The 22,953-nt window shown below is 38.8% G+C and overlaps 1 protein-coding gene across 8 annotated transcripts in view; it reads left to right on the top strand.

Annotated features, from left to right (window-relative positions):
* Positions 1-500: 500 nt before the first annotated feature.
* Positions 501-22,953, top strand: part of elavl2 (ELAV like neuron-specific RNA binding protein 2) — a 31,900-nt gene continuing 9,447 nt past the window's right edge. Inside the window, exons 1-5 of one of the 8 annotated variants that reach the window (XM_058067978.1) lie at positions 501-628; positions 1,045-1,083; positions 12,416-12,506; positions 13,063-13,297; positions 22,340-22,443. In XM_058067978.1, coding sequence (XP_057923961.1) covers positions 576-628; positions 1,045-1,083; positions 12,416-12,506; positions 13,063-13,297; positions 22,340-22,443 — 522 coding nt within the window. In that variant the 5' untranslated portion in view covers positions 501-575. Of the gene's footprint in view, positions 629-1,044; positions 1,084-2,581; positions 2,972-3,509; positions 3,615-12,415; positions 12,507-13,062; positions 13,298-22,339; positions 22,444-22,953 lie in introns of those variants that run through there. The other 7 variants (XM_058067977.1, XM_058067976.1, XM_058067981.1 and 4 more) reach the window with 7 other exon arrangements.

Genomic DNA, 22,953 nt, shown 5'->3' with positions numbered 1-22,953 from the left:
TTATGTTATGTTATGTTATGTTATGTTATGTTATGTTATGTTATGTTATGTTATGTTATGTTATGTTATGTTCAGGAGCACACTTCCCACACTTCTTATGTCATCAAAGTTTGGTTGATTTTTTTCAACGCTGTGCCTTTAAGAGTTTTTTAAGAGTTTACGTTAAATTTGTTGTAGTTCTTAGTTTCAGTATATGTAGTAATTGTAAAGTTTCCTGGCAAATAAGAAAGTAAAGCTATACCTTTAAGACCCCACACTTCATGCCCTGCTTGCTATACCAAACAAGTGAATGCTACCAAGATGTTTATTGATATTGGTCATATTATTATTATTATTATATATTTTTCTCTTTTTTTTTGTCAGACAGAGCTATGCCTTTAAGACTCCACCCTTCCAACTCTGGTAATTATTGTTGCTGTTAATAATAGCAATCAACACACTACATATTTTACATATTTTAGTGACATTGTATGTAAAAAATCATTTTCAGTGCAGCATCTTTAAGACCTGCAGTTGACCGGCAACCACTCCAGAGTGTACCCCACTTCGTGCCCAAAGGATAAGCGGCATAGAAGATGGATGCATGTATGGATGCCGCATTCCAGGAAGTGCTTCCCGTACCAAGCAGGTGAACGCAGGAATGATGCTGCCTTTTGGATGCAGTTGAATGCAAACTAAGACTCTTGTGTTTTTAGACAACCATTAACGTCTTCACTCCACAATTATTATAAATTATGCAACAGTCATGCTAGCTAATTATAGTAATATGCTAACGCTAACCGCTTATACGCACAAGGGTCGCGGGGGATGCTGGAGCCTATCCCAGCTGTCTTCGGGCGAGAGGCGGGGTACACCCTGGACTGGTCGCCAGCCAATCACAGGGCACATATAGACAAACAACCATTCACACTCACATTCATACCTATGGACAATTTGGAGTCGCCAATTAACCTAGCATGTTTTTTCGTCTGTCTTTGTCTGTCTTTGTAAATATGAGTATATTGTCACATGTGCCCATTTTGACACGTTTCTCGTTGTCTCTAGTGCACTCAAGATGGTGGTTTCGGGGAGTCTACTCAGAAGGTAAGATATGATATCTCTTTTCCAACAGAAGTTAGCCTAAATAGGAAGTCAGACATGATTTGTCAGCATCGCTACGTCTTTTTTTTTTTTTTTTTAATCCATCTGTCCTCTCTGTGTGTGATCTTTAAAATATAATCTACCGGCAAGATCTTGACATTCTTAAAAAAAAATCACTTTCTATGCTATCTAAATGCTAATGAGCTAATTGATATTTCTGAGCATGAAGATGTCTTAAAGCCAGAAAATCAGAGGAACTTAAAACATGGGTTTTCCTTAAAGGAGCCAATTTCCGGCTTTCCTATTCCACATTTCTAACTTTTCACAACTATGTACTGTATATGTTTAAAATGCTGCACTACTGTTCTGTATGGTATGAGAGTTTATATCATGAGGTTTGTGTGGTTTTAACTTATACCTGCTTTCATTTTTATGCCACTCTTACATCTCATGAACAGTCGGGTACAAAAACTGTAAGATCATTACAATCATTACAATACAGATCACTACAAACATTAAGATCAATTATTTTATATTTTTCCCTAGAATTCTTTTAAAGCACAGAAAACCAACTTAGGCACGAGTTGAAGACTTTCCAAACACACTTCTTAATGTGTGCCTGTAGCAAGATAACTAGTATTTTGTTTTTTATTTGTTTCCTTTGAATGGCGCCACAATTGTATTTCATTCCATTTTATTCCAATTTATGCTTGTGAAACTACAATTAAATGTCACCAAAATAGGAGAAAAAAACACCCAATGACACCCTGAACTAATCTACTAAAAATAAAAAAGTGCAGTCCTCCCTTGAGGTTCAAATTTTGTGTCTTCACTCTATCACAGGTTTTCAAAATATATTAATTCATAAACCATGCTGGTTTATTGATGAATATGGCCTGTTATTAATAAAAAAAAACAATGCAATGTTGTATTCTACACTAAATGTCAGTAATTTTACTGAAATGTTCAAATCACCAGCCTTGATTGATCTGCTGCTTGTTTCACTTAATAATTACTGACACCTAGTGACTAATGTAGGGTACTACAGTCACAATTAGAATGCATCTTCAGGCTTCTTTTATATTTTAGTTAATTTCTCCATATTTATCTGAACATACATACAGATAAATGCCTTTTTTACGATTGGGTCATGTTAAACCCCAAAACACCATGATATATTAGTGCATGTCTGAAAAAACGTGATAATTGGGTAAGATCATTTTGTATATGTATGCTCGACTATACTATTTCATATACTCTATAATATAGGATACAGCTCTTACAATAAAATTTTTTTTTTTTAATCCCACTTTATAAGAAAGGGGCGTATGCAAATATATGGGCGAGGCTTAACTCTCATTTGAAGGACCACGGAGTCGCGGAGTGGTACGCCTGTGTGTGTACACTTCCGCGTTACGGCTGCGAGGAGCCAGAGAGAAAGAGAGAGAGAGAGGCTGTGATTCGGCTCTGTATAAATTCGCCGGCTGGGACTATGTTCCTTTTTAAAAACCAAGGCTTCTCCAGTGCACCGCTTTTCTTTCCCACTTTGCACTCAGTGATGTCGCTTATTTATGTGGCCCGCCTGTAAAGCGCGAGACAGGCACAACAACCGAGGGTTTCTTCTTCCTTTTTTTTTTTAAATTATACATTATTTAATTCTTTTTACATTATTATTTCTTCTGTTGTCCCCACCTTGTACCCTTATGTCCCCTTTTCCCCTACCCCTTTCTCCACCTTCTTTTGTTCCATGCTGAAAGGAAGTGTGTTATTTGGTTTAATAAATATTTAAGTTCCTTCTCATTTTATATCTCGTTTGCCTTTTATGTTGTCAACCAACAAAGATTAATGTATATATTTTGACTGCGAGATCTAAGGAGTTGCATTAATAACGGTAAGATTTGTTTCTGTTGTTTAAAAAAAACATTTATCACATTCTCGGTAGTAAAGTGCATGTCATGACGCGTTCAGGTTCCCTCCGACGCGACTGGATCGCGGCAGGATGAGTGGACTCAAAATACGTGCATGTCTTTTGGACTTGAGTGCTTTGCAAACGTTGAGTCATTTTACTACATTATGAAAACATGATCAATATATATTTGCTGTGTGTCTAATGGGTTGCGGTACAATATCCGGTTTCGTATTTTTCTCAAGTGTTGCTTTTTCATATGTGGCTCTAGTGTGAAGCCCTCCACTTTCACTTAATTTATATTGTTTGATGCATTACATTAACGCACATCCTTACAATACATTAATATATGGCAAATTAGTTCACATAATTTAGTAGTAAAAATACTTGATTTGCCTTGCCATACTGTCAAGTGCTTTCATTTAGGACACCTGCAGCCAATCAGCACGTTAATCTACTTCCGGGAATAGCTGCATCGGGCTCTTTGATTGGCTGCGAGGTCTGATTAGTTTACTTTCGCCAGCCTGCGGCCATGTCAACGCCCCCTCCTCCAAAACCACCCCCCTGTAATTTACGAAGAAGTTTGACGTGAACAGACTTTAAACCGCCTGCTTAATCACCTCAAAAGGTAAGTCGCCATTTAGTGATAATGTCTAATTTATCTTTGAACATTGAAAATAAAATGTGGTGTTACACTGCATACAAGTTTTATCTTTACTTTACAACATGCAGCTCACAGGCTGGGACATGTGGGCTGCAATTTCTTTAAAATAAAACTTAGTTTGCACTAAATATTGTTTTTTTATCAGACATATACTTGCGTGCTTTATCTTAAACCTACTCTTGTTCGTGAAAATTTCTAGCAAAACAAGCTGTAAGCACTAAATCAGCATTTAAGCTAATGTCCATTAGTGCGCATGCACCAAGATTCCAACCATGCGGCTTCAATTTGAATTACACACAATTTTGTTCGTGTTTGCAAATGCTTTGGCGTGTTTTTTGTATAGTCACTGTTCTTGCATACTGTAACACAAATGTTGCTAATTAGCCCCTTCCCCAAATTGGCTTTAAGTCATTACTATTGACTGTAGAATGTGTTTTCTGACTGGGTCGTTTTAGCGGTATTCATCTATATTACAGCGTTAGCATTTGGTTTTGATGCAAAGTTGTAAATGTAATGGGACTTCAAGGTGCTATCCCCCCTTGGCTCCAAATGGCGTGGCGTTAATAGTTGGCTCTCACTCGTGGCTCATGCACAAGCACGTGTCTGTAAGGAGTGCATGTACATACAAGCAGTCTGACAATTAGCAGTCAATAGAGCCGGAAGTAGACAGAATATGCTGTAGGATGTTGGAACGCTAGCGCCCCCATTGCAGTACCAATGATAGACGCCACCTTTTTTAAACTTTAATCTCTGCTAGTGTTTGTCAAAGCTTTAATACATACAATTACATACAATCCAATTACACATGTTTGAAAATAAAAGCCCTGCAATGTATAAAATGTTTTTGCTCTTGTTTCATTGTCACTGCTTGGTTTGTTGCTAATTGGCTAATTAATTAGCTGATTAACTTAACTAGCATTCCCCTGTTCTAGAAATTGACTTTCTCTGCATTACTGTTTGTAAAGACAATGTATATTAGCATTGAATGGTTGTTGTTTATAATTTGGTCATGTTTGTATATGATTTAATAATGCTAAGTGCGGTGCGCAGTGTGTTGTAGAAATGTAATTAACTTATTTTTGTGTATTTCTTTTACAATTTAGTGGTAAATTAGCTTCTAATACGCCAGTGTGGCTAAGTTGAATGAACAAAACTGTGCTTTTAAAACAAATGCTTTGGAGTTTGTTTGCATGTCGCTTTGTATGCTGTGAGGCAGGTGTTGGTAATTATCCAAACTGCATTGAGTTGTAATTGGCTTTGATTCTAATTACAGTCTTTAAGTAGTACTATATTAGTAGGTTTGGGTATGTTTTAATTTGGTGATTTTAGCACTTTTCTGTATGTATGTGTAGGTACAAGCTGAACCTATAGCTAATGTACACTGTATAATCTCTGGGTGCAGAATTTTGTGACATTGGATGTGGTTGGCTTGGGTATTTAGGAATTTGGTAATCTAAAAAATTCATTTTATTGTAATTTTATGAAATAATTTATTCACTGCTGATGTACCAGAGTTGTTTTTTCAGCCATTTTTGCTCTTCATAGCTAGGAGTGGTTCTCTATGTATTATTGAGTCCACTCTTCTAAATAAAGGCCGGTGATGGATGCAGGACAGCAACGAAACGCGCCAAGGCCGCTTTGTGCAGCAATGTGTGTCACTGAGTAGCTTCAGACATTTTCTTTTTATTGTCCTCTTTGCCCCGATGCGGTCATTAGATCATTGCTGTCTTTCAATTATCTGCAGGGTGGAGGATGTTGGTCGTGTGTGTGTGTGTGTCATTACCAGAAGGTGACAATGCAGTTGTCCTTGAACCCTTGGCCGGTCGTCTTTCTCTTGTTATGTAGCATTAGTGTGCCAGCAGCAGAGTCTAGTGCACTATAAGTATGATTTGCCTCAGTAGCAGCCATAGCTTTACAATTGACTGACGGCGCCTATTTACTCGTAGTGGTTATATATGTTATGTGCTCAACTACAATAATGTGATCCTTGGGTTCTTAAAATTTATGCACAAGTTTGTTTCCCCCTCTATTACTTTCAGTGTATATACGGCCCACTGGGTACATCAGGCCTTAAGGGGAACTGCACTTGTTTTGGAATTTGGCCCATCATTCACAATCCTTATTTGAAACATGAACACATATTGCTTTCCTTTTTGTGTGCATCATAACACGAGAAAACAAGTTAATGTGCATTGTTAGCTACAGTAGCTCATCATTGGGATACACCTATTTCAACTATAAAGTCCTCTTAAAAAAAAAAAAGCCCTCTGACAACGTTACATTGTTTGTTATACATGCTGTGATCATTCATTAGCACTTACACTGAAGATAGCATGTAATATTTGCAGTATCTTGCCTATTTTGATGATTTTCAATTTCATCTCCAAAAGAAAAATTTGGGAACTACTGTTCTCAGACTATATAAACAAAGATTACCCTCTTTTCGTTAGATTGTTTTTGTTTTTTTTTCCTCATCCATTCTTTAGTAATCAGCAGTAGAACATGAGTAAGTTTCAGCAACTTATTAGTTCTCAATAAAAAAGGGAGGTAAAATCTGTTTGACACAAATCTAGTCATATATATATATATATATATATATATATATATATATATATATATATATATATATATATCACATTTGGGTGTTGATTTCATGTTTCATTGATTTAGCTTGATTGCAAAACATGTCGAGGAGATAGTCGATATTGAGGGACATCCATATACTTGGTTCATATTGTGAATCTCGCCATTTAGTCATGTACATTTGGGCTGTTTTTATTCAGTAAAAAAAGGTAAAATTTACCACATCTGCTTTGGTGACTGGCCGTGATCCATGTGGGGTGTGCACCAGATCTTATGGTAAAAGGCATGGACCTGCATGAGGTTCTGACTTTAGGGAAAAATATCATAGTTTCATGGCTCCTCCTCAGGAGCCAGATGGCGTGGCTTGGGCATCTAATCAGCTTTTTTTGTAGCGTGGAATGTTAGAAAAGGCTAGATCAAGTGATATTACTCAGAATAGTCAGCAACAATAGGTTTGAGGAAAAACTGGTCCATGTACAGTATTTACGTTTGCATGTCTGGTATAGCTTTGACATGGCGAGGTTCTCAATGAAGACTTTAAACCTGACATTACTCACCGCTAACAGGGGCTGGCTCTTGTTAGCGTCTCTCAATCAGCAACGACACTTTTCTAACTGCTAACAATTACAGCCCTCGTACGACCCGGAACCGGAAGTCCGGAAGTGAATGACTCAACATTGTAACAATATTGTGGGTCAGCACACTATAATAATATCTTCTGTCTGCAATAGTTTGTGGGACAATTATCGTCCAGCAGAAATGGTTATTATGACAGGCATAATCAGTTCCTTGTCTTTTTCCAAGTAGCTATTATGAGCAATAAGTCAGTCAATGCTAAAGATCTTCTGAGTGCTCAACTTGGCTCCTTTTAGATTGTAAAACTGAAGCAGGTCATTTTATTAATGCATAGTCGGTATAGGTCTTCTGTGAAATGCATTGTTTTTAGTTCTTTATTAGCACAAATTAGGCTGATTTTGATTAAAAATATAGGCTACTTAGAACAGATATTTGTAAAAGTGTATGCCGTGGCCACCCCATGTTGTCAGAATGCTACATTCGATCATATGACATTTGCAACCTTGCAGATTCAACTGCAAGGTTGATAGGCATAACGGACTCCAGAATGGAATCATCGACTGCAATATGTATTGCGATACATCTGTATCGGCTTAATTAATAGATGCCACATATGCTGTGGAGAATCAACTGCAGCCACCTGGTGGAAATTGGGACACCTGGGGGGAAAAAGGTGTCCTAAGACCATTTAGTGTTAGTATAGCCAACATTTTGACTAGCATTTTTACAATAGGTCCTTTTTTTAAAACAGCAAAGTGCTCTTGTCATGTACAGGATCTCTGACTTTCCAGCTGTTTTTGTTGTACGAGTGTGCGACAGTGGTATGAGAGCATCTTTAGCGTTGTTAGCACGCTCTTGTCTGGCTTGGCCCTAGGTGTCACATCTGCCATCCGCGCTCGTGTCTGGATATTTTGAACTCGTGGGCTTTTAGATTTTCAAGGACACGCCGTAGAGCTTCCTTCGCTTGGCAGCTTGTCACGCACTCGAGCTCGGTCAATTGAATCCTCAGAGAAGTCAGTATAGTGAGGATTCATGCCTCCTCGCTTTAAAGTGCTCAGTCACATCAGTGCATGCTGATCTCGCCGTTGCCTTGAGGTGCGAGCTGAGCGAGTTAGTCACCAAACAGTTTGACGCTCCACAGTAGTGTGGCGCTCATATGTTTATAAACATGGTGTATCTGATTTAATCTGCTTTTTAAAGGTAAAGGCATTGCCTTCTGTTGAGGATTTTTATTTATTTACATATCTTAATGTGGGTAAGCCTTTTGTTCAGTAAACCATAACCACCATAATAGCATGTAGAAACTAGGGATGTTCAGGTCACATATTTTGGCCTCAATCCAATTCCAAATTTTTATTTTTGTAGTCTTGCCGATCTGGAACAGATCCTTCGGATAGCTTAGAGTGGAACTTCCCATGGTAGTTGACTGCACCATGACACAGCAGTCTGAGCACAGTGAAGGGGAACTACCGCTATAGCTACAGAGCCTAATAATGTCCAAAGTGACTTAACCACAGTACACCGCGGACATGTCTGCGTGGTGGTGTTTTGTTTTCTTCATGTGGGTGGCAGCCAGCTTTGAGTCGCATTTCCACACCTAACATGTTGGCGTGTGTGGCCCAGCGTTACAAACGTAACAACCAGATCTGCTTGATCTCTTAAAAATACAGCAGATTGGCCGCCAATCCCATTCCTGAAGATCCAATCGGGACATTCCTAGCAGAAATGATGTCTTGAATTAACCTGCGACCATATTTGAACACTCGATCCGACCTGCCATGGGATTTTAAAAACAAAATCTCAGAGAAAATGGTGTCCATCCCCAACGAACCGATGCCACAAATACACATATATATAAAACGATCCCTCTCACCTTAGCAGACATAGTTGTTGGCAAACTCTTGATTTTCAAAACAATAAAACTCCACAAGATGGCAGCAGATGCTTTTGAAATATGTTGCATACAAAAACAATATTCCAAGCTGTGTCTATTCACATATCTTGTGCTTAGATGTTGTAAGATGTTGTGGACCTTTCAGCACGTTTCCAATTAATGCCCCATTCTTCTGCAGAGTTGGTAAATGGACATTATTCATAGTAATAGATTACTTTTTAAAAAATGTTATCTCAAGTACTGAATAGTTGTTTGACTCTGCTTTTGTTGATTTAATGAAAATTAAAAAAAAATGTAATTTTAATGAAAAAAATCTTAAATGATCAACTGTTCTGACTCTGCTTCCATTGAGTATTCTCATGCATCTACTCTTAAAATTTATAATTAGACATGGTCTCCAATGTGTAAATCTAGCTATACACCCTTGAATACACAGTATCTGTGATTTTGGACCTTCACTCGGGGAAATAACACTACAACAACACTATAGTATGTCTTGTATTCAGGTCAGTATGGTGATGAATGTGGAACTATTGGATGTATTCATAGTCTTTGTGGTACTTGGGACTGTTTTTTTTTTTTTTTCCTGTTATCAATCTGAATTTGAGGCCCCTTAGGGGGAACAAGATGCTCCAATGTCTGTGCTGACAAGGTGTTTGCTTGGCTAGCTGTAGAAGAGGCATCCAGCCAAGATTTTCTCATTCAAGTGTTTATATCTAATGAAATATTTCTGCCGCCCTTGTGGCGTTCTTTCAAAGTCGGATGCTCGCCAATGTTTTGTGCTTTTCTTTTTTTGTACTGTGATAAAAAAAAAAAAAGATGGAGATTGAAGCAAGTCATTTGATGCTGTCTTTGTGTAGTCATATCTTGGTATGTTAAAGCTGTTATGGCCGCATTCTGTATTTTTAGAAGCTGGTTATTATTCTGCAGATGGACTGTTGAGTAACTGAAGTCGAATGCTACTCAAACTTCTCTTATGATTGGACTGCGTGGTGGTGAACATGTTTCGACATGTTATATTTTTAATAACCTAATACAAAGCTGTTTTTATGCCAGTCCGCAGGTGTCCAATCCACTTAGTCGTCCCTTTCTACATTGCTGTTCGAAAATTGCTTCCTCTCTCTTGAGGTTTTTTCCAAAATTCATTAAAGGATCACTGTTCAGTGATTAGTTTAAAATAATTATTATTTAAGCAAATTGGACGTATTCATGCCCTCAAGCATTTTCAGGCATAAAAATGGCTAAATGAATCAAAATACAAAGATTTAACAGAATTGTCTAATGTGGAAATTAACGTTTTTGAATTAAATGGTGTAATAGTTTCATGTGTGCATTCATCATGTATATTTTTATATACATAAATGTATATTTTTGGCAGTAAGCAACCTCCTGAGCGTTTTTATGATTTCCGGGGATGTCCCGATCTGATCTTCAGGATCTGCTCATCCGCTGTATTTTGAAGATTGGATCGATTTAGTTGCTGTTTAATATCCGTATAACTCTTGTCCACGCTGATAGGTGCACTGATGCACCTCAAAGCTGGTTACCACCTGTAAGACGAAGACGAAGCCGTGTATCGTGGTGAAGTCAGTTTCACGTTGGTATGTGTCTGTTGCTATAGTGTGAGTTACCCCTCACTGTGCCCAGATTGCTGTGTCATGGTGCGGGGAGCTTGTGAGCAGTGCTCTAACCTCTGGTTGTCTATACCACGCACCGTCCATAAATGCGTTCAACTACTTTCCTCAGCAATGAAAACCGACCAGAACACGAAGTGTGGAGTGAGTCGCTGTTGACGGACTTCACTGCTGATGGGGGTGTCATACAACTTCATGTCAAAAACCCCAACTATCCGTTTAATCACAACAGAAATTCAAATTAATGTAAGTTTATGAGAATAAAGATGAAATTTAGCATATTTTATGTTTTTTCCAAGTGTTTTTGTCATTTAACAAATGGAATCCATCAAAATTTAGTCGAAAAATTGCAAGAATTTTCATTTTACACTGATGGATCTAAAGGAGGTTCTAAGAGCTTCAAAATGCAAAAACAAAAAATGTGAATGAGCCAAATTTGAGTAAACAATTTATTGCAAGCAACCATTTAACTGAGCTGTTTTTCAGCCGGTCCAAAAGTTTAAGACCATAGCGCAATAACATTTTCAAAAAAAAGACTGCACCATTCCCAAAAAAAATTGGGTTGGGCATGCTTGAGACCAGTGGGAATGCTGCACAAGGTGGTGAAGATCGCTTCACGGAGGGCTCCACTGTCTGGAAATGATTTTTTTTTTTAACTTCCCTTGCCATCCATCCCCAAATGGATTAACATTAGGGTAACACAGAATAGTCCAAAAGAAAGAAGTCCTTTGTCACGCGGGCGTAGTGAACTGCAGTGTTGTCCTGTTTCTCAACCCAGTCATTACCACACAGACGCGAGGGTCTTCAGTCATGAGGTATGAGGGATGCCCCCTGCAATGCCTCCACACAGCCACCTACCATTTGACGCCCCTGCACAACCTGAAGCATCATTGTTCCATTGAAGGAAAAACCAACCCCAGGTCATGATGGCGCTCCCTCTACTGTGTCAAATGGAAAACATCTCAGGTGGGATCTCCTTGTCATGACAGTAATATTGGAAGCCATCAGGACCATCAAGGTTTCATTTGTTTTCCACCTAGTGTCCCGTGTTTGGTGCTCTTAGATACCTTTTGTGGAGTTGAAGGAGACAAGGCCTTTTGAAGGTGTTTTTTTTTCTTCTTTAAACCCTTCTCTTGCAGATGCCATCTGATGATTATTGGACTTTGAGGATCATCTGAATCCTTCAGCGCAGGGCCGGTGACATTTTTTGTTCTTCCACTTGACTTGACTCACTTGACTTGGCTCAGGGGTTATGGAAAAAACTCATTACTGCTCATTTTTGGCCCTTTGTATCGAGTTGTGGACTCCTAATAGACCAGATGCACACAATAACCCGGACGGAAAGCTTTTTAGATCTTCCAGAATCTGCACCTATTCAAGCTGTGTTTCCTTGGATTTCCTGCTTCCAAACAAAACGGTCTGTTAATTTATTCCACCCAACACCCGCCTCCAGACACGTCCACTCAACTGTAATTTGTCACATTCCCAAGGGTTCCCGAGGACAAGCCTACAGCGTATCTGGGCATGCCCATAAAAGAGTCCGGATGGCATTGATGTCACAAAGCTCGGTGTTTGAATCCACATTTTTTGCCAAGATTTTAGCTTTTAAAGCCTGTGGTCTTGAACTTTTGATCAGCCCTTTTCACTTTGTTTGCAGTCAATTGCTTACTCAATAATTCTCACTCTAATTTTATTCTCATTTGCATTGTGAAGCTCTACTTGGCACCCCCTTACCAACCAATCGTGATCAGGAGTGTATATTCATATGGAGACCTTATTCTCGTAACACTAATAAAAGTAGGTGTGCAATATTAATACTTGTAAAATTATTTGTTTTAAATACAACGATCCAATGCTCTTGCAGCCTGTCACTGGTCTGTGTGCTGCAGGTTTGCTCGCTGCACTTTTGTCGTTGAGGAAGCGCCGTCTTCTCGACTTTAATGCAAAGGCGACAGACAAGCGGTCTTCCCCCTTCTTCCTCCTTCTCCTCCTCCTCTGCTTGGATGGCATGCCATCAGCGCTGTTGCTTCTTGCTGTTGTGATCTAACATGACGTGCTTTCTGTGTCCACATTTTCAGACACCATCTCCAAGCTAACATGGCAGTCAGACTGTGTGATGTGGCTTCTCTGCTGAGAAGTGGTTCGTGGGCGCCCGAGCCTTGGACTGGGGTGTGTGCCACTTCTCCTTTCTCTCTTCTGCTCTTGTTTTGCCAAGCGTGCGGGTCGTATAATGTATTCTTGACATCTTTCTTTGTCACTTTGAATCCATTTGGGAATGGTGGTGACGATCACTGAGTGTTACGTGGTGTGAGTGAGGCTTGTGCACATGGTGAATCTGTTTTGATAAAAAAAAAAAAAAATGGCACTTGTTTCAATTCATCCTTCAAGACAACCTGAGGCCATTATGCTGTTCAACTTTTTATTTTCATGCCATTTGTGATCTCCTATGTTGATTGAGTAGATGTGAAATTTGCCAGAGGATATATGACAATATTTTAGAATTTTAGTTCATTATATTCATTATATTCTCTTCCGGGTTATGGGGGCAGCAGTCTCAGTAAAAAGTGCTTTAAAGGGTTACAACTGTATAAAAGCGTATTTCAGGTTGAAGTAATCTTGTTTAAACTGGAGCAAAAACATGAATACTGGATATAGTTTTTAGTATCAAAAACATTTCCAGGAGAGTTTTTATTTGATATTTTTGACACTCCTTTTGTCTCTCTAGCAGGTAATCGCTGCCATGGAATCACAGCTCTCCAACGGGCCGTCGTGCAACAACACGAGCAACGGCCCGTCCAACAACTGCTCCTCGCCTGTGGAGTCGAGCAGCATGGAGGAGAGTAAAACTAACTTGATAGTCAACTATTTGCCTCAGAACATGACCCAAGAGGAGCTCAAGAGCTTATTTGCCAGCATCGGTGAGATCGAGTCCTGTAAGCTTGTCCGGGACAAAATTGCAGGTAATATCAGGTTTTTCCAAAATGAAATAACAATGGTACAAAGACTGAATGACTCCTGTAAAATGCTTTGCATTTTCATTAAAATATTAGTTTGTCACGTAACATATCGTACGTTATCCCGTAAAATTACAACCTATGGCATTACTTTGTAAAAGGTTTTCATGTAACATTTATGGCTGCAGCTATCGAATATTTTAGTAATAATCATTTAATGATCATCATACAGTGTGACCCAGTGGGGATGCTACACTGTCTCCAACTGTTGTCATAACAGACGTGTGGCTTGCCATGATGCGCAAGCATTACAGGGGAAAAAAACTTTGCTACTAATAACTGACGATCAGGGATGTCCCTACTAGCACTTTTGGCCTCCGATTCTAATTTGATTTATTTTGGCCTTTTTTGAGCCAATCCAATGCTTTGAAAATGTTATAGATTATGGAACCGAAAATGTTTTTAGCAAGTAACTAAAGTAAACACACATTTTTATAAAGCTAGTATTGTCGTAAATAAACAATGTTGTGACCACTCTGTGGGAAATATGTCAAAATCCCACTTGCTCCACGATGGTGACGAGCTATGTCCCAAATACTACCTTTTCAGTGATATGCGTTGCCTTTTTCAGTCTCTCTGATATTTGTATTTGCTCAAAGTCCAGAGTTTGTTGCTTTGGCATTGCAGCCTTTTCGTTTATGGCCTTGCGAAACGCTTCATACTCTTTTATTTGGTCCTCAGATGACGTATTATTATTTCTTTTATTGAATGCAGCACTGTTAGTACCACCCCTTGAAATTACAAATGACTCACTCTCCAGTTCATAATCATAAGTACTTCCACACAGCTGACATGGCTTTGTTTACTTTCTAGCCTGTTATACTTTAGCAGCTCATTATTCTATTGCGAATCAATCCAAAAAAAAGGGCAAATATTGGCCCAATCACAAATTGTACTGACAATTACAACGTTCTTGTAATTGTATATAAAAATGTGTTTTGTCTACAAAAAAAACATTTAATTTTTCGGTATTCTTCGTTATTACAGTTTGTCATACGGTGGAGTCACAGATTTTTAGTCAGTGATTCAACCCATTTATCGATCCTCTTACACCATCATTCATTAATGGTGAGTAGACATGGGCTGGTTATTGGTTTCAAGGTGTGGAAAAAGTACATTTCAAAACCACAAAAATTTTCTGTCACACCATCCTAGTGGTGTACGAGAAAGTGGAGGTCCAGCACGACCACTTTGAGAACATACTTTGTAACGTCACGGGCATGTGCGGCTTTGCCAAAGGTTCGTCAACTTAACTGTTGCGGCATACAGAGCATCAGCACTAGCTGCCTCGTGAGTATTGAGCTGTTGTCACCGTTTCTCATTATTAGTCACGTCGAGGATCACCAAATGTGTAGATGTGAGTCAGAATGTGACGGGAGTTGAGAATCAGTGGTATAAACAGTTTGCTCTCCACTTAGCAACAAGCTCTTAACGGCTCACTTGCTACAACAATCACATGACCCGGAAACGGAAACTTGGTGAACTTGCACTGTCTGGTATGCCTGTGGAAACTCATTTGCTGGCACTGCTTGCAGGAGAGTCACTCATTTGCGAGTGTTTGCTGGTTACTTGTCACGACACTCGCTAGTGCCAACAAACACCCATGCATATGTCAGTTATCAATGATCAAATATATTTATCATACATCAATATAATTATCATGACTGTAAATTTGCCTGGATTTAATATCGTCTGCATGAAACCCTGATCGGAACATCCCTAGTATTGTTTCCACCATTTGCTGGTGGAAAAACAAGGATTTACTGGATTATGATTTGGTTCTTGTAAACGTGTACTTATGTGACTTTACTGACACCTAGTGACTGGAATACTACATAACTTGTTTTTCAATATTTTTTGACAAATAATCCACCACCGCAGTTGAGCAACGTGAGCAAGGGACAAGTTCATTGCCTTAACTTGGATATTTTCATTATTTTATGTGTATCTGTAATGTTTGATGGCAAATGTTAACTGGACATTACTAGAACTTCTGCCTGAACTTGTATCGCAGATAAGGGCGTCACAGAGGTTTTGAACCATCCCAAATTTTTTTCAGGGCTCACTTCCAAATGCGCAAACCTCATTATATGAGACTTTGGCATCGTTTAACACGAGAATACAACATTCAAACTACAGTAGCTACTGTAGCTCAGAAAAGTGGAAAAAGCATAATAGGTGCACTTTGTGTAATATTCCAGCTACTATTCTATGAATTATGCAATATGCTCGTCTTCCTATGTGGGTTCATACAAAAACAGTTGCATATGATAATATGAGAATTTGTGGGTTTAAATGTTTTGTGGCTTTTGGGCCAGATCCACTACTTCCTGTGTATTGCCCATGTGCCACAGGTTGCCTAACCCTGTCATTATTGTAGGCAATCAAATTTATATCAACTTTCCACTAAATACCTTGGAAAAGTCATTCTCTGCCCTGGAGCGTGCACCCGCTGACACGCACCCTTGAAATATAAATGGTGTGTTAATATTTGATAGTGGTGTATGTATAGCCCGATGCTGAATCTTCTGCAAAAGCTCTAAAGTCATCTTTCATCTATGTTTACTGGATCTCTTCATTGATTTTTTTTTTCGTCAATACCTGCTTAGGAGGCTCTTTACTAAAGCTTAGCTGTTTAAAGTTTTAATGGCACCAAAAAAAATTTGTGAAAATAGAAGTACTTAAACATGTTAATTATGAAATATGACTGGAATACAATAGTGATTTTGACACCCTTCCCCAGCAAGTCTTAACTCTTTGTTAGCTAATTCATGAAAACAATTTGTCGTTCATTAAGTGAAATGTTTATTTTTGTCTGTAAACAAGCAAAAATGTAATGATTACTCGATGAGTTGAAGGAATTTTCAGTAGAATACTCAATTACGAAAAATATTTGATAGCAGCATTCCGATATTCAGTGTTTTCTTTAATTTTCTGTTCTATGAATATCATTGGAGACGTTTCATTTGCTTTTTACCGATATCCAATATGCCGATAATGTCCATCTATGAATCACAATCTCATTTTCATGTCAATCGCAGCTACTATCATACATCATACATCCCGAGTTATTCTGACACTGTCTCGCCTTCTCTGCACCGTAGAGGCATGGTAAAAAAGCCAAATAAAAGAAAACACACTTGTCGACTTGGTGAAATTGCAACGTTTTATTTCTTTTTACCTTATTTTAAAATTCCAAATATTTTTTCCTAATAGTACAACATTCTAACATTTTTGACTTGATTCTCACAGTTAACATTTGTTTTACACATTACGGCTTTAACACCATAAAATTACACTTTATAGAGCAGCCTGTCCTTGACTATATTAATAGCTTGGCACTGAATGTATTTTTTTTTTTTCGACAAATCAAGGTTTTTGCATAAATGGCTCATAAATACTCATTCCATATGTGTATATGAACAGCAATATCACTTCTCCAAATTGTTTAGTTTGCCACGGCGTACCAAGTTCTGTTTCTCATTGTCAGTGGAGAGTAAACATCTCGTCTGTCTCGTTCTGAATCACATCTCCACATTTCAACCGGCAACCAGCAGCAACACGGCCGTATCGGCGCAGCTCAGTGATAATGAGACATCGCTGCTCAATTTTTTTGGCAACACAGCCTACGCCAGTGGTTTCAACACATCGAAGCACAGTTCCGACTTCGAGGTATAGCGCAGGACATGAAGCATTGCGATGGTTGTGGCCGCACTGGGCTTCCACTTTGACGGACAAGTGGTTTTGAAACTGACTTCTTCTTGCTGTTGCATACCTTGTATTCATTAACGTCAGTCCATTTCCGGTTCTATGGTTGTCATCACACTTCCCCTTTACCATCTCTGGTTCCCTGCCAACCTGACATGGAGCAAAAAGCATATCTAATAATCTAATTATCAAATTTGACATTTGAGGTCCATTTTTTTTGGCCTGAACATTTTGGTTTAGTACTAAATTTGAGAATGTTTGAGCAGTTCCTCAGGATTATAAAATGAACACAAGTCATACAAGTGTAAAAATAAGTTAACTGTGTAATAAGTGTATTTATGTTTATCATTTGCTTGATAAATTTTAAAAATATTCCCAACCTCGGCCATCTCTGTGTGGAGTTTGCATGTTCTCCCCGTGCATGCGTGGGTTTTCTCTCCGGGTACTCCGGTTTCCTCTCACATTCCAAAAACATGCTAGGTTAATTAGCCACTCCAAATTGTCCATAGGTATGAATGTGAGTGTGAATGGTTGTTTGTCTATATGTGCCCTGTGATTGGCTGGCGACCAGTCCAGGGTGTACCCCGCCTCTCGCCCCAAGACAGCTGGGGTAGGCTCCAGCACCCCCCGTGACCCTCGTGAGGAAAAGCGGTAGAAAATGAATGAATGGTCAATATTCATGTGCGTACAAAGTTTTTGTCTTGAACCACCAGACCATTTCCTGTGTCGCAGTAAAATGGCAATTTCCTGTTCAATGTTTATCATCTCACTTTTCCTCTTGCCACTTTGGCATGGCAGAAAAGCGAAATCAAACACTTGGATTCTTTGACATTTGATGCCTAGTTTCCCTTAATATTTTCTTGGTTAAAATAAATTGCTTCAATTTCCTGTCATAAGGGTATTATCATATATTTTTTTTTATCAGAAAATCCAAACAAAAAGCAAAAACACCACAAGTTATTTTCCGAGTTGCGCATGCTGCTGTTAAATGTTGTATAAGTGAAAGTGACTTCACACTGTTAGGCCTTTTTAATGCTATTCAAAGCCTCCGAGTTATTTCTAAAGCAACAAAATGCCCTGATTTTAGCACTTCATAAGATGACAACGTTGCTTGCTTTTGTCTCCCCCCCCCCACCCCCACCCCACCCCAGGCAATGGATTTAAGCCAGCCTACTTTGTGTGCGCTCTTCTGATAGATGAGACGCTAAGTAGTCATCAGAGAGATGCATCCTTCCTCTTTCCTTTTAAAACATTCCCCCTCTGGCGTTGCTGCATGTAGATATTAAACACAGCAAGTTAGTCAACTCCTGTCATGCGTACTGTTGAAAATAATTCATCTTCAAGTATTTTGAATCTTCATTTTTTGTCACAGAGGTCTTATCTGATGCTGAAAATGAAGCAGTGTTTTTTTTTTTGGAATTGGGCAAGGTTGTTATGTAGGGGTACGACAAAATATTGAACCCTACAATGGATTATAAGTACACTCTCGCCATCTATTGTTTTTATTATTAAAATACAACCGCTATTAATGTCTTCCTCCGTTCTACTTTAGTGAGTCTCCATTTTACATGGAGGAGCTCCTTGCAAGAGTGGAAGAAGGAAAAAAATGATATTCCAGCATCGTTGAAATTAGGGATTCTCTGATCAGGGTTTTATGCTGCCAATACCGGGCATCCATTACATGGATTTATTATATATTTTTTAATTTTGCCTGGGAGGAGGGGGGGCAAATGGGGTTATTTGCTGATCCTTTTGACAATTCAACGACCGTTATCGCCCTTTAATCCCCCATCGCCCACAAGGAAAGAAGTTGCAGCAAAGAATTAATTTCAATTCACAATTACATATGTCCGAAAAGTAGTATGAAGAAGCAGAGCTTATTTAATCCTACCCCGTCTCCGTTTCACATCAGTTGCTTATACATTTGTTCAATTCCTACATTCTACAAACGTACCACATCTTAACGTACAAACGTAATGATCATGATGTGTAACAATGTGTCACAGGAGATTTAAGGTTTATAGATTATAAGGTATATACAGTAAACCTCGGATATATCGGACTCGGATATATCGGAAATTCGCTCACAACGGACAGATAAAAAAGAACCGATTTTTCTGTAATGCATTTCCAATAAAAATTCATTGCATATATCGGATTTTTCATAACGGATTTCGCCTATTTCGGACAAAATCTCCAGTCCCGTTCCAATGCATTTCCATTAAATTTCCATCGCATATATCGGATGGCCGCATCGTGGCGCTCCGATTCGCCGAATCGTGACAGGCCGCTATACGACGTCATTTGCAGCGTTGCCTGCGCGTCCAGGTACATTGGAAACATAGTCAAGGAAGTGCCTTTTTATAACGGATAAAATCCGATTTTCGCATATACCGGATATAAATCCGATATATGCGTAAAACGGACATTTTCCGGTATACGCATATAACGGATTTCGCTTATATCGGACAAAACCAGTGGGAACAATTGAATCCGATATATCCAAGGTTTACTGTAGATTATAGTGTATATATAGATTATAGTATATAATTTAACGTTCCTTTTTGATGTAGTTCGCTTCAAGCTCTTGCATGGAAACTTGCATCCATTCAAGTTTGAGATTGTGATTACTTTGAAGTGTTCATGGAATAAAAACAGTTATTTGCAGTATACAAAATTCTAATTTTCTTTTATTGTCCAAATCTATATCAGTCTCTAATCTAATCGCTTGCGGTGTGGATAGGCCTTCCTGTTCTGCATGCTGATGTGATGTTTAATATTTATCCAGATCCTTGACAAAAAAAAAAAATCACTCTGGCCTCCTCTTGTCCTCCATTTAGCTTGATGCAAATTTTGCAGTTGGCCCTCCAAGTACCTTGAATCTTGCCCAGCTTCCTCAAATCACGTGCTTTCTTGGCAATGTCAGTGTTATGTTTTGTCAGATGCTCATTCAGGCAGATGTTTGGACCTCTCAGCTTGTTTTCCTGTTTCAGCAGTGCTGTTTTGAATATTCTCTTTTGTGAACTTGACTATGTTGCCGAGTGTGCCGTTATTTCTGTGCGTCTACATTTATTGAAAAATAATACAAATATTAAATTAAAATTCACAATTTTTTTTGTTAATTCTAGAGGAGTGCATGGTATCAAAAGTAATAAACTTAAATTTTAGTATTTAGACGGAAAAAACTCACTTTTTTAAAAATACACTCCAATAAAAACCACACGCACTTACGGTATGTATTGTTAAACTAAGTTAAGGATTCATATTTGAGCTGGACAACACATCTCTGGTAATGGAGTAAAATATGTTTCTGATCACTTCTTTCCCTCGGTCATAGACTTCAGGAATTGTTGTTTGACCTGTATGCGCTCTCAGGCAATTTGTGCTGTAATTAGTCTAATAATTTGTCCAATAATTAGTGTTAAAGGTATTCAAATCAATAAAACAAGGGTGCCCAAATTTATTCACCTGCCTACTTTTGTTTTAAATAAGTGGTTGCGAGCCAATCACAGGGCACATATATACAAACAACCATTCACACTCACATTCATACCTATGGACAATTTGGAGTCGCCAATTAACCAGAGAAAAACAGAGTACTTGGAGAGAACGCACGCGCGTATGGGTAACCAAGCTGAGAATCGACCTAGGTCTTCCTGATCTCATGACTGTTTGGCCACCGTGTGGCCCCTTTCACACTTGTACGTATTACCCAATATGGTAGTCAAAGTAGAAAATCTGCCATTTTAAACACAAGCGACTCACACATTAGCATTAACGGCATACTTCCTGGTGGCTATTGTCTCGTCCATGTAACGTTATTAAATTAACATTTACAAATCGATAATTGAGACAATTTTTTTGTTAATTCTAGAGGAGTGCATGGTATCAAAAGTAGTAAACTTTTGAATTGTTTTTATTAACGAGCAGAGAAAACATGCAGTCAACATTTACATTTAGGAGCTGCTGTAGATCATTCTCTACACTGCAAAAACTGCTGCTAGAACCCGGCTAAGTAGTCAACTCTAACAATTGACATCACTTCCCAGTCCCAGCTTCTTAAGGGTGCACATCGCATTTACTTTGTCTCTGGTGCTTAATTAATATATATTTCTTGTTACCGAAAGTAACAAAGTGATATTTTGTTTTTAAAACAAGCAATGCGGTTAGTTAGGAGCTCATTTTTGCCCCATGAGAAAATGGATTTTATGTTTACTTGTCACTGAGCAACTTTACTCTCTTGTCATACTTATTATGTCCAAAGACTGTTTGTGTGTAGTTGTTTCATGAACATAAACACAGCCTTGATGATGGTGATACAGTAAACCTCGGATATATCGGACTCGGATATATCGGAAATTCGCTCACAACGAACAGATAAAAAAGAACCAATTTTTCTGTAATGCATTTCCAATAAAAATTCATTGCATATATCGGATTTTTTATAACGGATTTCGCCTATTTCGTACAAAATCTCCAGTCCCGTTCCAATGCATTTCCATTAAATTTCCCTCGCATATATCGGATGGCCGCATCGTGCCGCTCCGATTCGCCGAATCGTGACAGGCCGCTATACGACGTCGTTTGCAGCGTTGCCTGCGCGTCCAGGTACATTGGAAACATAGTCAAGGAAGTGCCTTTTTATAACTGATAAAATCCGATTTACGCATATACCGGATATAAATCCGATATATGCGTAAAACGGACATTTTCCGGTATACGCATATAACGGATTTCGCTTATTTGAATCCGATATATCCGAGGTTTACTGTACTACAACTCGCCAGGAGATTTTGAGTAGCTCACAAAGGGTCAAAGAATATTTGCTCCAACCCTAAATTAATACAATGTATTTATGTATTTTTATTTCCAACAAGAACACTACAGAAAAGCAGTGGTTTTGAACAGTAACATTTAGACATTGGTGCTACTGTGTTTTTCCTTGTGTATTTGGCTGGGGGGAAAAATATTCCATGAGGACTACTTGACTGAAAAAAGGTTTGATTTTTAGACCAGTGTTTTTGTCTTGTGTATCCTCCAGAGCCTTTTTGTCAAACCATGAGTACCCTGCCAGTCATAAGTGTTGATACGATTTATGATTTTTGGCGCAGCGGTGCCACAGGTTGTGTCCCTGGAGAAAGTACTCTTAACACATACGTTCCATTTTATTGTCTGGCTTAACATGAAATGACTGATAATATTTGTCATCTTGCAAATTAATTGATTGATTGATTTGGATGCAGTAAGCCATAAATGTGACATCTGTCAATCTTGTTGCAGGGCAAAGCCTGGGCTACGGCTTTGTCAACTACGTGGACCCCAAAGACGCAGAGAAAGCCATCAACACCTTAAACGGCCTGAGACTTCAGACCAAAACCATTAAGGTAAGAAGGAATCCTGCCGTCATTCCCGACCAGCCAGATGCACAAGTTGAAGATACGTTAGCCGACAGCATGATGAGAGCCTATTGTTAATCCGGGCACACGCCTTGGCCCTCAAGTAGAGCGCAACTGTTACTATGGTTTCGCGTGTGTTTAGCAGGAGGTGGCAGCCATTAGTATTCATCAGGGTGCCTGTGGTTTGCCTCATAAGGTGTGAGCCTGTTGTGATATATTTCATCAATTTTAAAGAAACCCGACGCCGACGGCGTCGTTACACCTCCAATATTGTGGCACAATCGCACGTCAACCGACTGCTCTGTCGGAAGTGTCAATAAAAGCCTCTTAAGGTAGACGAATGCATTAGTCAAGTCATGTGTGAAGGTGAGACTCGGGAGGGAGATGAGCAGGAGCTACATAGCATCTGAGATTCTTGTCCTCAAAGTAACATTTCCAGGCTGCGCTCACACTTGTCATGATTACTTGAGTTAAAATGAAGTCCGATGCATTTGTTCT

This window comes from Doryrhamphus excisus, chromosome 3 (assembly GCF_030265055.1).
Source record: "Doryrhamphus excisus isolate RoL2022-K1 chromosome 3, RoL_Dexc_1.0, whole genome shotgun sequence".
Taxonomy (NCBI): domain Eukaryota; kingdom Metazoa; phylum Chordata; class Actinopteri; order Syngnathiformes; family Syngnathidae; genus Doryrhamphus; species Doryrhamphus excisus.
The sequence above is the reverse complement of the archived record's forward strand: the minus strand, read 5'-3'. Positions and strand labels throughout refer to the sequence as shown.